General features: G+C 47.0%; 1 protein-coding gene across 1 annotated transcript in view; it reads left to right on the forward strand.

Annotated features, from left to right (window-relative positions):
• CAMK1D (calcium/calmodulin dependent protein kinase ID) overlaps nt 1-18890 on the forward strand; it is a 1511583-nt gene that overhangs the window by 843024 nt on the left and 649669 nt on the right. Inside the window, exon 3 of the mRNA XM_078674169.1 lies at nt 10559-10633. Coding sequence (XP_078530295.1) covers nt 10559-10633 — 75 coding nt within the window. The remainder of the gene's footprint in view (nt 1-10558; nt 10634-18890) is intronic.

Here is an 18890-nt window from a genome sequence, read left to right on the forward strand (position 1 = left end):
CGCTAATCGAAAAAAGAAATCACTGAGTAGTCCTGTGAATACTATCATCTCTCCATGCAAATGTTTGTACAAATCCCCAAACATAAGCGACTGCACTGCATACTTTCAAAATGCTGGGAACTGCAGAATAAGATTGGCGGGCTGCCACAGAGGATCATTTATTGACACGCATGACCGGTCTCTAACTGATCCTAACTTCTCAAGTTAGTGCGTGTTCTTGTTCAGCTCATGCACTTTGTGGTAAATGAATGATGCAGAGTCCACTTGATATTTTAAGATCCTTTATTGTAGGTTCCTTCAGTGGTGTCACTAGGGTTGGTGTCACCCGGTGCGGGTAACTCATGGTGTCACCCCCTCACGACTTACCGCATGGACCTCCGAGTCCGCCAGTGGACACAGATGGCAAGAGGTTCCAGCCTGGAGGGCTGGTGGACAAAGATGGACAAACAGGGAGGCTGCCAACCATGTGGCATATATGTGAGACTGGTATCACAGAACAAGAACACTCATTCTCCATTGCTGTTTCTGTGCCTTTTTTCAAGAAAAAGAACAAAAAGGTGTTTGCGAAAAGGCAAAATATTTTACTGGTGCTGATGAATCAGAATTTTTTTTCACCTAGAGGTCTTTAAAGGAGTAGCACTGCTAGGCTTAGCCCATTTCTTGGGCACTATCGGGTCATCAGCACTGGGTACAAACTATCTTTAGATCAACAAGGCAGATAGCCGTCATCCTGGTAAAACACATTTCAAAATCCATGGGGACAAGGGAGTCACCCCCAGACATCTCACTATTCATGCGCCTGCAACACCCGGATCAACCCACTCCCAGCTTAACAGGATATGAATACTTGCCTCTGGATCTGTTAATGACCACCTCACCAGGACTTTAAGCCTTCTCATTGATACCACAGGGTGCCAATTAAGATAGAACCGCAACAAATTCAACCACCCCAATCACACAACTTACCCAGGCAAGAACAAGTGACTTACATGAAGAGTTCAACCCTAGCTGCAGAAACCCACTATCAAACCTAGCTGCAGAAACACACTATGTTTCTTGCAAAGAGGAAGTTAAAGATTATGGAAAGGAGTGATAGCATGGTCGCTGGGTTCCTTGATGCTACCTTTCCTCCTTACCCCTGCGCATACCACCATGCAATCCACTAAGCAGTACTGCGATTGCAGGACAGCCCATTCTCACAAGCACCCTCCATGGCTTTAACCACAGAGCACCTCTCAAACCCCAGAGTTCTCTAACTCACCAGCCCACCCTCCAGCTCTAACTCAGGGCACAAGCAAAGTATAATGTGTTTCCTGGTCGGTGAACAGCATATATCTACAAATTGTACTTTACTTAATTTTACTCAATGCTAGGTATTCTTATACTGTAAGGGAGATGCCAGCCTAGCCCGTTCCAACCTCTCTGACAAATGATAGAACCAACTTTTTTCAAACTCACTACAGGACGGCACTGGGCCGAGTGCAATGAGGACCCGGTGCCCTGTTTGCTGACCGAGGGAGGGAGCTTCCAGGGGCCGGGGCGTGCGATTTTCCATTGGGTGGAATCATTTTGAGATGTAGACAGACAATGGATGTCTTTCCTGCGATATTCCCCGAATCCCCGGGTCTAAAAAATAACCCTGGGTGGGCAGAGTACACTGGGCCCGGCCCGGGTATAAAGAGAGTTTCTGGCTCTGACATAGCTGCCAAGGTTTCAGATTGCTATGTGTGACATTTTCAGAATTTCAGTGTAATCATGAGTGACATTTGAACAACAATGAGTGACACTTTCTCGTGGGCAAAATCAAACAATGAAGAAGAGGGAAACATATAAATATTAGACATTACACCCATTTGAGTAATAAGAAACTCTAAGATCTTGAAACTGGTGCAGAGCAACTGATCTTTGCAAAATGCATTGTAACCCTCTTCGCTACTTTTTGGGGAGTCAAAACTGCTACCAGACAAGTAACTCTCCAGCAGGAGCTTTTACACCCATAAGTTATATCTAACCACTGCACCCTCCCTCAGCGCAGCAGGTACGGCTGAACCACAAGTAACTAAAGGATCTCCGTGGCAAACGCATTAACCTGCTAAGCTATCTACATAAAATACAGTTCAGTGATGTCAAAGTACACCTTCTTGGTTGCAGGCATGTTAACCCTCTACACAGGCAGGAGCAGACAGGCAGGAGCATTTCGCTCTGCACCTGCAGTGGTTATAGAAAGATCATACCTGGCCAGATGTAATCTGAAACCAGTTCTGCTCAGTGAAGGTACACTGTGTCTTTCCAAAAGATAATGCAGTCGGACTCCCTGCATTCCACGGCCTGGAATTTCCATCCAAGATGTATGGCTTCCCCTTCACTCCCCCTGATAGATTTAAACCCATACAAAATAAAACTGTGCGAGAGGCAATTTGGATTGAGTATTTTAGCTTTCAGTAATGAATTAAATTAGACTCTGCATACTTATAGTTTAACTGATAATGTCTGAAATCACGCCGCACTGAAAACAATTAGGTACAGTTTAAAACCCGGCTCTCAACAGGTATGTTGTATACTTGGCCCTGGGCCCATGCGCTCTGATGAAATAAAAAGCCTTGTAGGGGGTTTAAAAAAACGCACTCTGTGATGCTCTTTCCTATGTCCTGCAAGCTCCTCTTGCTGGACAATTAATTATAAGGGGCTTTTTTTCACGACAGACTGCCCCAGTATATCTCTCCTCTATGCCCTGAACTGACCAAGAGCCGTCTCTGGCAGTCACTTCTGCCCGCAGCGCCCCTGACTTTGCTCTCTGTGGCGTCACCCCACATTTTAAATGAAGCGGACTACTACTACACTTTACTAAACAAAGAGCGTGTACTCGGTAGCAACCCCTAATTAGTTTGTCATATTAAAAACACAGACTCACAGGATAGTTATGCTCCCTCCTCCACTGAGCAAGTTTGGTCCTTCGGTCCTGGTGTGAGAGCAGCACCGTCGCCTAGGCCTCTCACATGACGCACACCATGCTCATCATCATAATGATGGTAGTACTGTTTTTGCTGACAGTGCGCACTCACTAACTGTATGTAGCGGGATGACGAGCAGAGGAACACAGCGCGCGGGGGCTGTCCCAGGGCCGTCATTGGTAGCGCTAAGATTGACGCCCTGGGACCCACAAACTAGGTACGCAGCCGCCACGCAGCGCACCAGCATCATCACCACCGGTGCGTGCGTGCGTGGCGACGTGCTGTGCACTGACTGCAGTATAGTGTATTTTAAGCAGGTGCACAACTACAACTGCGCACCACTACAAATAAAATAAAGCAGCACTGGCAGCACTCCCCTGTGCAGTGCAAAGCGAGCAGTCAGCGTAACGAACCAGATTGGTGTCACCCCATTATGTGGTGACACCCGGTGCGGTCCGCACCCCCCGCACCCCCCTAGTGACGCCACTGGGTTCCTTCCAGGTTAGATAGACAGGTTAAGATTGTAAGGAAAACCCCACCAGGAGCTCGCTGTTGGTAGCTCAGCCTGAGATGACCAACTGCCACAGTAAGTAATAGAAAGGCACAGTGAGCTAGAGAGACACCCTGGCATTCTATGATGTCATAGATATCATAGTACAGTCTAGCTAGAGAAGAACAGTGAAGAGGACATTTACTACACATCCTCTTGCTTTATGGAGTAAGAGCAGAACAAAGGAATAATCGGCAACAATACCTTAAAAGCCTCAATCAGCAGGGAAGTACACAAATAAGAAGAACTAAAAGTAATTGTGTACAACAAGAGATGACGTTAGCATGAGGTATCATTAGCAGAGAAAAGAACAAAGAATCAACATTATGACATAATATGCCACATCCCCCTCCCTTAACGAAAGAGTAAGGTTTTGAAACAAAACCAAAATTTATAGTTAAGTTAGCTGCTGACACTCATAACCACCCCACATATGGGTATACCACAGGGTAAACACCTTATAAACAAGAATGAGAGTAGACTGGGAGAGACAGAATGGGTTAGAACTCTCTTAAGATAACACTAGAGAGTAAATCCTTTTGACAAGAATTCACCAAAAAGAAGAAAAAAAACTACTCCTGATGAAGATATGCCGACACTAAACGTATGATAAAAACACAACTCAAAATCTTACCTAAATGAAGCCCTGGCCAGTAGCTGCATGAAGGTAGACTCCGACAAAAACATAGTGCACAAACAATCTCCACCAAAAACAAGGGACAGCGCATAATAAGGAGAATGGACTTCTCACAGACACTGAACCTCCCCTGAAAAGGGTACACTGCAGGACAGCATGGGCGTTGACTACCCATAAACGCTCAACCTCCCCTGAAAAGGGTGCACTGCAGAGTAAACAAAATATCTCTGGGAAATGGGGCATGGACTACCCATTATTACTTAACCTCAAAGGGTACAACGCAGGACAGTGAAGCTGGGAATAGACATGGGGAATGGACTACCCGCAAGTACCCAACTTGCCCTGAAAAGAGTAAACTGCAGGATAATGACAAAAATCCTGGGACAAGCTATGGGCATGGACTACCCACAAACACCAACATCCCCAGAAAAGGGTACAACCATGGGCATGGACTACCCACAAACACCAACATTCCCAGAAAAGGGTACACCGCAGAGTAAAGACAATAACCCTGGGACAAACGATGGGGCATGGACTACCCACAATAGCAACTTCCCCAGAAGAGGGTACACCGCAGGATCAAGACAATAACCCTGGGACAAACTATGGGGCATGGACAACCCATAAACACTCAACAAGGACTAGAGTGGATACATAGCCTGTGAACTGGTATGGGCATAGACTACCCACATTGACACCACACCCACACTGATTAACGAAACAATACCAAGCCCTACATAGGATTCACTACGAGGTACATCATAACCCTAGAAAACTGATTTCGGTAGAGTTAAAAGTTGTCAACCTGATCCCATATGCAAACGATAGGGCAAACACAGCAGAGACCACTAACAACACAAAAGATTATGCTGAAAACAATATGTAATCATCAAAGACACTGAGAAGCTAAACACTTCAAAATAAAATTAGTAAATAATGCCAGCTCCGGTGAGCGATCTCTCACCCGGGGTCTGTGTACACTGCTGCTTGTAGACGCCACTGAGCACCCAACAGTCGCCTTGGACATTTCGTCAGACCAGTAGAATGTGACCAAGACCATAAGTAAAGTGTCTTCCACTCCGTTGCTCTGGTGCCGTTATTAACCGTGAAACTGAAATGTACAAAGTGCTGATCAAAGAATGAGAATGTCTGTGTCTCATCAAATGGTTGGCTTGGCGGTATGAAGGCAAATGGAATCGTCATTACCAACGTTTCTGGCACACTGTCGACACAGATTGTGACCATCACACCGGAAAATAGAAGACCACAGTATGCGTGTAAGATTGAAGCCACATTGGGAGCACCACATAGTAACTACGAGTTTCAAGTTCAATGCTCTGGTTTAGAAGAAGATGGCGGCACGCTATTACGCCACTGCCGGGTGGTTCACGGTCTAGGCGTGCTGAAAGAAGACAACAGGAAAGCTGCAGTATGAAAGAAAGCGTGACGTCATAGTAGACCTTCGCTAACTCCTAGAAGCATTCCAAGCAGGTCATCAGAAGGACGGCAGACGGGAAGGAGGGAAGATCGCTGCTGACCAACCGTCGACCAACGGACATCAGCATACTGGAAGGTGAGTAAGCGAGCTTGGAAAGGCACATATAGCCTTTACATTCTGGTTTGCGCTGCTGATTCCTGAATGCTCTCACTTGGACATGTACTTTCTAATTTAAACAGTAAAGAGTAGAACTCGTATACTACTTTTGCTTGCTGAGTACATCAAAGCGAAATAAACAATCCGACTTGCGCTGATGATTGTGAGTCAGCAGAAACCTCTTAAACAGGGCAAAGTATCTCTCTCGATACACAGAGCAGAAACGTGCAGAGTAAACAGAGGCCGTTGTAAAGTGTCTCGGAGCACACGAGACTCAGTTTGCAGGCTGTCCACATACAGATGAGCACGTCCAGTAGACAATCAGAACTTAAAACTCATTGATGAACAGGAATACTTCACACGCAAACTAACAGCAGACATCAAGGTGAAACATATGCCCTGGGTGCAGGCTGTCCAGGTGAAACAAGACACTGGTGGGGTCAGCAGGGCGTTACCTTTAGTCTGAAGATGAAGTGTCTTTGAAAGACTTGAAATCTTGAGTTCCTTCCTTTAGCTTGTTTAGTTCCTTAAGTAGTCTTTATCCTTAAATCACACGTAGGTTCATCCTTTTAGAATCGTCGCCAAGTTGTGGTAAATGAATGATGCAGAGTCCACTTGATATTTTAAGATCCTTTATTGTAGGTTCCTTCCAGGTTAGATAGACAGGTTAAGATTGTAAGGAAAACCCCACCAGGAGCTCGCTGTTGGCAGCTCAGCCTCAGATGACCAACTGCCACAGTAAGTAATAGAAAGGCACAGTGAGCTAGAGGGACACCCTGGCATTCTATGATGTCATAGATATCATAGTACAGTCTAGCTAGAGAAGAACAGTGAAGAGGACATTTACTACACACTTTAACCATTTATTAGTGGAAACTGCAAACTAACAATGTTTTACAGAAAAAACAATCCGGGTTTTTGTGCGTTTGTTTTTACCACAATGAAAAAATGATAAAGCTTAGTATGCAGGGCATTTTTCCAGATTAATGGATAATCGAGGTTTATCCATTTTATTTATTTAAAACACATTGCCTTTAATTTATTTATAAGGTCCCAAAGGCCGACCTATTGGCAATGCCAATGCTTGTTTTAAGATCACGTGACAACAACACGACACAGATAACGTTTACTTTGTGTAACACTATGAAAGAAATGCGGCTTTATACGCACAGATATACACATTATTCCATACCTTTTGTAATGTTGGGTCCCATTGTGTTGTTAACCAGACCTCCATACATTAACGCTGTATCTGTATGTATGGAAGCTTTATTTTATCTCAACACAAAGCAGTATGACATTACATATGGCACATGGAACAGGAGTGTTTTGTTGCTTTTAAAAATGTATGTGCCATCCGACTCAAGCAACGCCGCCTCGCAGCTGAAGGCTTGCATGAATGCCAACTCATTAATGGCTTGTGTGTTCAGTCATTGTGCGGCTGTCATTCACCAGGAGCTCGTGCTCACATTGACATGACGTTCAGCTGCCAACACACACACCGCAGCCTGTCTCATACATAATACCTGCATGCCTGCACAGGAAACTCGACCTGCACATTTTGTGCAGTCCTGGTGCTTCGAATACACTGATGTCGTTTTCGATGGGAATGAGTTTCCCTCAATACACTTTTCTTTCGTCGAGTTTCCAGGTTCCCCCTCTTTTTGAAGCAGCTGCTGTTGGATTTATTTCACGATGATATGAAAAAATACTCAGTATCCAAGTTGCTTAATATTGATTTAAAACCCCCTAACATGACAATTTGAAGCTCTTACCACAGCACGTGACCACAGAGCCTGCAAATTGTTTTTGCTCGAGGCAAGTGGCACAGAGAGAAACTGAGAGTCCTCCGAATATACTCATGTGTGTAAATCCGAAAATGCACACTCGTGAATACTCCAATTCACAGTTGTGAACATCTGCGCAACCAGAGCCGTGCCTGGAGGGGCGAGAAGCTCCAATAACAGTAACTGTGAGGTCCATTAGGATGTTGTCCGTCCGCCATCCTGTCGGGGGCCAGTACCGTCCGCCACAGGGGCGGAGGAACCGTGCCCCCAATTAGGATGCATCCGCCACAGTGGCGGGTGCATCCCGCATTTTTTACATTGCGGCGGACGGTGCTCGAAGCACCGGCCGCCGCAATGCAAAAAATGCACGTTGTACATTTCAATGCACAACATGACAGGCACCGCGCGGTGCCTGTCATGGTGTACATTGAAATGCTGGGGTGTACCATAGGTACCCCCCATGTGCAACCCCCACCCCCCCTTCACCCTGGGGGCCCGCAACGGGCCCCCAAAGCAAAGACCGTATGCCTTTCCGTGGCGGCATTGCCGCCACGGAAAGGCATTCCTCACCGGCCATCCTAATATGGCTGGCGGTGTCAGATAGACACCGCCACCATATCAGGCCTTTTCCGCCGCGGTCGCAAGCCGACCGCGGCGGAAAAGCGGCGGACGGTCTTCCCCTCCGCCACGATCCTCCCGCCATCGTAATATGGCGGGGGGAAGAAAGGTGGTAGACGGGCAGGGATGGCGGACGGATCTCCACCGCCTGCATGGCGGTGGCGATCCGTCCGCCATCTTAATGGACCCCTAGGTCATTGAATCTGCGGGCAATTGTTCAGGTTTGGCCTTTACCAGGGCCTGCTTTAGTGCTGGGGGTGCCCAGTTCAGCAATCTTTTTTGGTACCCTCCCCAGAGGCGTAATACAACGTGAGGGGCCCCCCTACAAGAAATGCTGAAGGTAAAAAGGTAAAGTCCACATTTGTAAAGCGCACAATCACCCGTAAGGGTCTCTAGGCGCTGGGGGCCGTCGGGGAGATTAAGCGAGCTATTGCCCAGAGTCACATGGTGCTGGGCTAGCCTGCCGCCGGAGCCGGGGATCGAACCGTGGTCCCCAGATTCCAGCGTCAGTCGCCCTGGCCGCGGCGCCACACCTCTTCCCTCTAACCCATATCAGTAGGGGCTGAGGGGGCCCCCTCCAGTATGGGTAACCGGGGAGATGGGGGGCGCATGGCATGGGCTGCGAGGGCCTTTGTTATGCTGCTGATCCTCACCCCACGTACCCCTCCGACTTTCTCCTCTGAGTCCCTCATATTCACCAGGCAAAAGTGCCCCTATTTCTCCATATCCCCTCTCACACATGCATTTCATTTTTTTAAAGAGCTGGTAAAGGCTGGCTTTACTAATCCACTCAGCTGTGCACATCAAATACAGATCCATTCTTTGCTGCAGGCATATTAACTCTCTGCGGTACTTTATGGGGAGTCAAAATTGCCCCTGGACAAAACTCTGATCTTTCTCTCTAATTGGAACATTAATCACACGAGTTAATGTTGACATTTTTATTGTTGCCTGAAAGCTGGTGGCATAAAGAACTCTACAGCAGGTGCTTTTAAATCTTAAGTTATTGCTAATCAAAGCACCCCTCCTGAGGTCATTGCCCACACCCTGCAGGACGGCACCCTGTGCAACCGCACCGGTCGCTCCTCCCTAAAGCCGGCCCTGCCCTTTACACTTCCATCCTCATGGGCTTGATCTTTGCCTCCTCATGAGCTGAGGCCTCCCGCCTTCAGTAATGCACTGGACCTCTCCAGTGGGAGTGGCATCCCCCTGGATCCGCCTCTGTTTTGCGCACGGTTCCAATGTCTACCTGGACGCTTTACCAGAAGCAACAGGCAGGTTTTATTTGTGAATTTTCTTGATGACAAGCTGGGTACCAGTCTAAAAACTCCAGTTCTGCAACAGTGCATGGTTTCAATATGGGCTCCTTAATTAGAATCCAGAAAATCGATACTATTTTGAGTGCCGACCTCTGGGCGGGTCCCACTTCACCACTAGAGATGCTGTTCTGGGGTTCCAAGTGGAGGGTGGATTTGGACGAAGAAATGGATGCCAGGGTGAGGCTGGTGAGGGAACAATCTCTGTTGACATCTGCCCTGGGCTGCCGCTACCACTGGGAATCTCTTGTCTCCTAAGTTCCTCACTCAAGACCTGATTCACAAAGCTAAACTTACACAACAGAGTAAGCTTACTTATTTCTTGGCATTCACAAACTACGAGTCTATAGTAATTTTACAATTGCGATGGCTCCACAGTCGGGGCAGAGAACTCTACACACAAAAAGATTTGAAAGGCCTCTCTTCTTATGTGAAGAGTTCTCCACCCTGACTGCGAAGGCTCCAAAGTCATAAACCTACTATTAACTCGTAGTTTGTGAATATCAAAAAAGAAAACTTACTCTGCAATGAACTCAAAGTCCCACTGTCCACGTCGGATTCTGAAGTGGCCTGCAGTTCCAAAGCCTAAGCCGGTGAAAGGTTGGGGGGTGGGGTACTGGAAGAGCAGAAAGGGATCTATACGTTCGGATGTCTGCACAGACCTTGGCAGAAAGACAGTGCCTTCACCCACCAGGGTCATGATCAGGCTTCAGTGTCAAGCACTCCACAGTGCCCCTTCCAGCTAGCTCCCCATTTGCCCCTTATGAGAATGTAGATTACAATTCCGTAAATGCAGCTATATGTAGATGTTCCCAAAAGGAAATGTATGTTTGGAAATAGATCTCAACAAAAGACTCACTGGACTTTGCACTTGCCTAGGCTTGTTAAGCAGAATAATCAACACTGTGCTGAAGAGCTTTTACCAAGCCACCATAACATGCCCAGCTGTCTGCCTGTTAATATCTCACTACCTTGAGTCGATCAAAATGAACTGGGTCAATTATTGCATTATAAATGATGTTTTTCTCTGTGGCAGACTAGTTCATTATGGCTAATTATTAAGCTGGAGATTTACCGCTTTCCTTGTATTCTTTCTTTTGTTTAGAATCAAACACGAAAACATTGTTGCCTTGGAGGACATCTATGAGAGCCCCAACCACCTGTACCTGGTCATGCAGCTGTGAGTAGTTAATCAATGACATGTCTTTGTCAACACTGTCACCCACCCCTGCTTCGGACCACGCAGGCGGGGGTGCTGTGTGCAGCGCAGCATTCACCCATCTTATCTCTCCCGTTGTGCTAATTAAAGCTTGCAAAGGTGCGAATGAGTGTGTACAGACCTTGGTAACCAAGCACGCCAGAGGAACTGGTGCTACTACAACACAACCGGGACTCCCGCTCATCGTGGCTATGGGAGCAGAAAGGAGTAGGGAGACTCAGGGCTGGATTACAATCTTGGCCGACAGGGTTACTCCGTCACAAAGATGAGGGATATCCATCCACCAAATTACAATCCCATCCGCCAGGATCATAATCAGGCCCTTTGTGTTCTGTTTCATTAGTGCGGTTATGCTTTGATTGGCAGCGGAAATTGTCTTGACAGGAAGCATTCTTGATGTCAAATGGTAAATTATATAATATGTGCACCAATATGGCTCTGAAAAGCAGTGTAGGTTGTGTCTCAATTTAACAATGTGGAATGTGTAGAGGTAGAGGGTGATTACCCACTATATCATCTTCTCTCACCCTTAGATCCTCTTCCTTCTCGATGCTACAGATTAGTTGTTTGTCACTATATTGAAGTTACTAATGTTACAAAACTCGCATCCACTACATCAGAGGAAAGGTATATATTTACTCATCTCAACACATCACAACTACTTGCCTAGACCTACCATGCAATGTAGTGATTAGGCCAATGCAGTGGTTGCAATATTGTTGGCGCCTTCTAATTCATTGAACTTTCTACAGTTGAATTGTATGGTACAATAGACATACTTCTGATTGTGTTTGACACCATAGGGCACTACTGGCTTTGTGATTGAGTGATTACACACTCAGTCACAATACTATTACCTCTTAAAACAATAAAAGAAAATGATGTTCTCGTTGTTTGTACTAGCAGTTCTGAGGGGAGCTGGAGCGTGATATGGACTAACACAGCACCCACTGGTCCAGCGTTTGTGATCTCTGCCATGCTAGGCATTGGCCCACCACCTGCTGGCGACTGTTTTTTTCACTGTGAAGCCATGTTTGGAGCATGGTAAGGGGGTCACCTTGAGATGAGCTGACTCTGGCACGTGCCATGGCTGCCGCAAGGATTCGCTGAGGAGTGTGGTGGGGTGGCAGGATGCTGCAAGCCATGGCAGACAACAGAGGAGTCTCAAGTAGGCACCCACACCTGTAGAGCTGGAGGGCAGAGATACCCAAAGCAGGGCCCTGCACAGAGTGCAAGGGGAGTGTTGCATGCTGGGAGTAATGTAGAGCAGGGCCATCGTCAAGCTGAAGGCGAAAGAACAGGGTTCACACCAGGGACTGCAGGCCTTACAACCGGATGTGTCTGAAACAAAGATGCCCCCTGACCCAGCCCCTCAGACACTGCAACTTACACTGGATAAAATACTGGAGGCCACAGAGGACTCGAAGATCACCCTCCAGAGGGAGATCAGCATAGTTTTGGTTGAATTGGGCCTGCTCTATGCTGACCACAATAAATTAGCTGACAGAATCAAAGACACTGAAACTTCTTTAGTGGACCCACAGCCATCACACCAAGCCATGTAAATGCAACATATGCACCAAATGGACTGGGTATGCCGGCTGGAATACAGAGCTGAAGATGCTGATGGACGCAACTGGCACAACAATGTGTATGTAGTGAACCTCCCTGAAGGCACAAGGTGGCCTTTCTGGAATCATAAATTCACTCAGAAGTGGCACGACTCACTCACGCTGTTCCTTACCCCAGAAAAAGCACACAGGGTCCTTGCACAGCCACCGGCTCTTGGGAGCCCACCTAGGTCTGTGGTTGCCAAACTCCCACACTACAAAGATAGCAACTCATTGCTGCGTCGTGCGAGGGAGGCAGGCCTGTTTCAAGTGGGGAATGGCTGATTGTCTATTTTCCCAGACTTTACTGCAATTGTTCAGACCAAGCGAGCCCACATCCTGGAAGTGGACAAGGTGTCCTTGCGAGGAGGGGATCATCCAACCCAAGCCAAGCTGTAGGTCATGCTGGATGGTGACATCCACTGTTGTCAAGACCCAGACAAAGCCTGGTCTTGGATAAAGACTTACTGGGCCAGGGCTGACCAGCGGCAGGACAGCGCAGGAGATGTGCGACTCCCGCGACAGAAGAGACATTAGTCACAAAGGGCTTCCCAGTGTGGAGGGATGACGCGGCAGACACCAACTAAATCGGATATGAATAAGGTGGCAGCCCTACAAGCAGCAGCGGCAATCTCTGAGGTGAAGGCCTCAGACTCTGAGGACAATAGACACTGCTTCTTGGAGGCGATTTTAACTGCATGCTTGATTCCACACTAGATCGCCCCAGACCCCCACTGCCTAGGGCAGCGACCCATAGGGCAGCTGCTTCTTTGGGAAGTTGCCTATCACACTGGGATATGGAGACAACTGGGATACCCAACACATACCTGATAGGGACTACTGATTTTACTCTGGTTTGTATCAGGTTCACACTAGAATTGACCTCTTTGTGTGCTGCAGGGCGTTGAGTGGTTGCGTTAAAAACACAGAATACCTAGGACGCACCCTCTCTGACCACTGCTCACTCCTGCTGCTCCAGCAGACAGAAGAGCGCCTTCTTATACCTACATGGAGGCTGCACTCAGCAGCACCCTGGATGTCACCTTCCGGGCCTCCTAAGGAGAGCAGGTACCTGCGTGCTTTGCCACAGTTTCTGGGATGCTGTCAAGTCGGCAACTGGAGTGGGAGGCCTTTAAATTGATGTTAGGGGACATTACTTAGGTCAGTCAGTGGGTATCCGTCAAGACCTTGACCAGGAACTTACGAGATTGTAAGGTGCTCTACAATAGTGGGATGATGAACAAAGGCCCAGTAAGGATGCCTTCCAGCAGCTGCTGGAGGCCTGGGAATTGTACAATGTGGCCCTCGAATGTCTCTGGTGGCACAATCATAAAGGCTATGTGAGTCATGCTCATGAGGAAGAGGGGAAGTTGGGGAGAATTCTGGCCTGGTTAGTCTGACCTAGGAGCGGTGGGCCCCAAGTACCTGCTTGCTGAACTTAGGAGGGGTAATTCTCTTCTCCCCGGGGAAGATCAAAGGGGCATTTCGGGGCTATTATGTCTCTCTCTATCAACCACTTGAGGCTGTCATTCCGATGACATTTGGCTGATTCTTGGACCATCTGGCCCCTAGGAGTTTCCTCACTGATGAGAGGGAAGCTCTGGGTGCCTCAATCACAGCCCAGGAAATCCAAAGTGCTGTTAAGGCCATGGAGACGGGCAAATCCCCAGGCCCAAAAGCTCTCCTTGGAATTCTACACAGTATTGGTAGGTGTATTGGCGCAGAGATTGGAGAAAGTTTACATAGAAGCTTACGAGGCTGGATTTCTCCCAGCCACGACTAGGGTGGCCCTAGTGGTAATCCTGCCCAAATCCAATTCCCCAGAGATGGTGGTCACCGATTTCTGGCTCATTTTCATGCTTAGCACAAAGATTTTAAAATGCTTAGTAAAGTTCTCGCCTATCGGTTATTGCCTCATATGTAGAATCTGATTGATACGGTTCAAAATGGGTTGATAACCACCCACAACACTTCCCTTAACTTCCGTCAGCTCTACACTGTTCTCTATAAATGTGAATTGGCTACTAACCCTCTTGCTATGATTAAGTCAATCAACCTGGAAAAAGCCTTCGACACGGTGCAATGGGACTTTCTGGAGCCCTCCATGCTGTGCATGGGGTTGAGTGCCGATGGATTCAGTGGGTGCGTCTACTAAACCAATCACAGGAGCATTAGAACATCCTCACTGGGATGTTAAAGAAAGCCCTCACTCACCACCTAGTGATGACATGCTTCATCATCGGGCCCCACCAAAGAGACCGAATGTCTCTTTGGTGTGCTGCAACGCCAGAATTACTGCGGAGCGGGATGGCACGCCGGCAGGCTTAAGCAACCGATTGGTGTAGACCAGCGGTCACGAGTGCGCTGTTACTAGGCGCCCAAAGTAAACAAGGGAGTGACTCCGAGGAGCATTACATCTCCCATGGTGGGCGTTGCAAATAGGGCGGTGGCAGCCGGAGCATTCAATTGTTTTCACCACTGAACTTATGACAGTCATAAGCAATTCTAAGTGTCTGTCTTTTTCTATGTGTTTGTCTCTGTCCTTTTCCTTCTAGGTGCAGAAACGATCAGTAGAAGCCTCCTAAACCAGGAGTAATTAGGGATAAGTCTCTATTCCTAATTTTTTGCACTTTTTGACACTATTTGATTTAATTTTTTTCACTTTCACGTCCCTAGGTTAGGGTGGGCCTTAGCGTGCTCATACCGCCGGGGTTTATCACACACCCAGTCCTGAAGAATTGCCGGGTAAATTAACACCGTTTCAATGGCAAGAAACATGTCGACAACATTGTAGGAACCCACCACTCAATTAAAGTGGACTGGTCCCTCACATAATTTTAATTTCATTGTCTTTAGTGATCATTTAATAAAGTTTTTCTTTGATACACTACTGACATTTTTAACCTCCATCACTCACTAGTATAATTTTGCACACAACACGCCCTCTACTCACCATCCCGCTCCGCAGTAATTCTGGCGTTGCAGCACACCAAAGAGACATTCGGTCTCTTTGGTGGGGCCCGATGATGAAGCATGTCATCACTAGGTGGTGAGTGAGGGCTTTCTTTAACATCCCAGTGAGGATGTTCTAATGCTCCTGTGATTGGCGCAGTCCTTTCTCATGGACACTCTTCTTTTGCTTATGAAATATTGACCGGGGAACAAGAGTGTCCGCTTACTCTCCCTGTCTCTCTTTTTGAAATACGTGCGTCTACTAAACACCCATCTTAAGGCAAGGGTCGGGACAGCATGAATAATCTCTGAGCCTTATGAAGAATTCCATGGCATGAGACTGGGATATCTGCTTTCACCCCTGCTGTTCGCTATTGCCATCAAGCCGCTGGCGGAGTGATTCAGTGCGGAGGGTGAGGATTGGGACATAGTGGTGGAAGGTATGCAACATATTATCTCCCTATACGCTGATGATCTGCTCATCTATCTGCAGAATGGTGAACAGGACATTTCCTGAGCACTGAGGCTCTCAGAGGAGTTAAGCTTGTACTCCGGTGAACAGGGACAATACATGTGTATTTCCGGTGGTCAGTGGAGCCCCGAACCCTGTCACCTGCCCATCTGACAAACTTTGGGTGCTGCTTATCTTTAGATATCCAGGCATTTAGATTGTCCTTGACATCATAGACCTATGCAAGGAAAACCTGGGGAACTCACTACGCTCGCTCAGGTCTCGTGTACCCTTTTGCGGGTCACTTAAACTACGCATCATGACGCACATAGCACTCTCCAAAGTGGTAATGCCTCCATGGCTCCTCTATTTTTTCTTAAATCTCCCTGTGAGGGTTCCATTGGCTTGATGATCTCCTTTAAGAGCTGATCTGGGAAGGTAGCCTCCATGGGGTTGCACCTATCAACTTCCGTTGCCCTCCACTGAAGCGTCGTCTGGGTGTGCTGAACTTTAAATTATATTTCATGGTGGCACAGCACCAGTGGATTACTCGGTGGCTGGATAGGGTGGGGCTGGCGGAGCTTGCTCCAATGGACTCTGAACCCAAGCGGGGGATACTGCTGGCCAACCTACTGAAACCTGCCCTGAAGATTCCCACCTGGGTATTGTCCTGTCCACAGCTCGGTGTTGTTGGCGGTGATGTGTGAAGCAGACGGGGGGGGGGGTGACGCCTTATGTCCCTGAGCTACCATTGGTGTGGCTGCCTCACGGCGACCCTTTAACTTTCTTCGTGGCAGGGCAACTGTGCTTGGATAGTGACCATGAGGGGCTGCTTCCAAGTAGGCAACCTTCTCTCCCACAGAGACTTATTGGAACAGCTTGGCTTGCCTCTGGGCCAGTTCCGCAACTATGAAGCACTCACACACATTCCGGGACCTATGAGGAATGGGTGAGACAGAGCATCAGACACAAGGGGTTCTCTAACCTTTACTGACAATAGGCTCTGACAGCCATTTGGTCACATTGTTTTCTAGAGTGTTAAATTGCTTGGCTAGGATGCCATTGGATGGCCTTCAGGTACGCTGGGCTGCAGAGTTGGGTAAATGCCTTGACAGATACTGAATGGGGGAGGGTGTTGGTTTATCCCCAGAAAGTCACCCAGAACTCATGTCTCAAGTACATCCAATACAATTTCACACATAGGACTTACCTGACACATTCTGACTATCCCTACTTTCTTGTCACCTTTCTGTGGCACATTGGCCATTCCTGGCAACATTCTGCCTATCTCTAGCCTTACAGTAGCCCATTCTTTCCATATGGTTGGCATTCCTGGCAACATTCTGACCATCCGTGGTATTGATAGTGGTTGATCCTTGACAGATATTTTATGATATTATTGCTGTCTGAGGCCTTAGCATGTCATGTAAGATTTGTTTTCATCTGGCTGCTGTTAATCTTGTACTCTCTGTGTAATTGAAGAGTCATTGCTGTATGATCCTAAACAATGTGTCTATCTATTCTGTCTTCCACCTGTTTTTTTTTTCATTTGTAAAGCCTTTTGATGTTTTTCACCTTGCCTCTTCCATGTAAATCCTCAGCTAGAACATATGCCTGAGAATCTACTGGTAAGGCATGGAATATAATGTTGAAATGAAGAAAGATGTTATGCATAGTTTAAAAAGTAATAGGCCGCGTGACTCTGCATACACAGATTTTTAAAATCTTCTGGAATATAGACAGCTCTATATTCAACTTTTACTAGGATATTACATCGTAAAATCAATTGCTTTGTAGCTATTCTTTAAAAGGTTGCTCAGGGAGGATGAGTGCCAACACCTGTATATTTAAAGATTCATTATTGTCATTACAGAACCTCTGGATATTTACCTATTTTGTGTAAGAATTGTGCTCGAAATCATACAAAATGGCCACTTTTGAGGGCTGGTAATGTCCAAGACCTTTTGATTTTCCTGAAATCATATAGAAAAAAACATACTCTCAGGAGCGCAAGACCAGTTCATACATTCACCTTTTATTGTGTGATTCCCATTTGTCTTCTGCCCACTAAGGCATGGAACATGAGGCAATGGATCAGCCCCTTCAGCTATTAGCTCACTCCACCGAGGGATGGTATTCTGCTCTTTCATAAGGAAGGCATTCAAACAAAAGGAGTTCCTTTCAGTGTTAGGGATTGCTATGGCAATGCTTGCTTTTGAGAACAAAAAATATTTTTGCTTTCAGCCAATTTTGTGTTTGTTTTAGTGAGAGCCTGGCATCATAAGAAAAGACTCCCGGAATTACCCATCAGTGGCAGGAGCTTCACCATGATGATCTCAGGCTCTCCTTTCCCCTGCTAGATGCTTGCAATTGGTGCAGAATAACCAGGGCAGAACTGGTCCTAGGTTGCTTAGGGAGGACCAGGCTTGGCACTCTAGGTTGAACTGTTCCCTTTTGAGCAGGGTCAAGACTGATTTGCTGGGTCCAAACTGAGCCGGCATTGTGTGCCAAATAATTATGGATTGTGATGGTGCCCGAGTAAAGACCAGTGACTGAGATGTATTCAAGCATTCATCCGTCATGATTATCCAGCTTCACTCAGAGTCAACCAATGCTCTCTACCACTCTCTAGTGGAGTGCTTCATGATCATTGGTCAGCTCTCGGGTGGGTGCTGGACTATCAGCTATGTGCACAAGCTTCTTGTTTCCCTATGCGACAGGGACCCAAGAAAGGAGTAGCCTATATTGCTATTCTGGACTTAATGATTCTTTCAAGTCATAGTGAAAACCATACCTCTCCTTCTATGGATCACATGGCTCAAAGTTCCAGTACTGTAGAGTTGTGCAAACACACAGTGCCCCATGAGATGACAGTCACAATCCTACTGCTACAGAGATCTTGAGTTGCACACAGCCCTTGGTAGACATTGAGAACACTACACCTCATCTCTGTTATGGAATCCAAGGACACTACCAGAACACTTCACAGTGCAGAACATGCACATGAGACACATATGAGACACATATCATAGGCAGTGAGCCTTTTCCCTACTATCAAGCTTATTAAGATGTTTACACCACAGGTGCGGTAAGTTAATTTTAAGACTGTAAAATATAATGCATACTATTCTAAAGAAAGAGCTGAACATTCACAAAAGATAAACGACTGGAAAGTGGGTGCACACTGCAAAAACCTCAAACAGCA

This window comes from Lissotriton helveticus, chromosome 1_1, assembly GCF_964261635.1.
Source record: "Lissotriton helveticus chromosome 1_1, aLisHel1.1, whole genome shotgun sequence".
Lineage (NCBI taxonomy): Eukaryota > Metazoa > Chordata > Amphibia > Caudata > Salamandridae > Lissotriton > Lissotriton helveticus.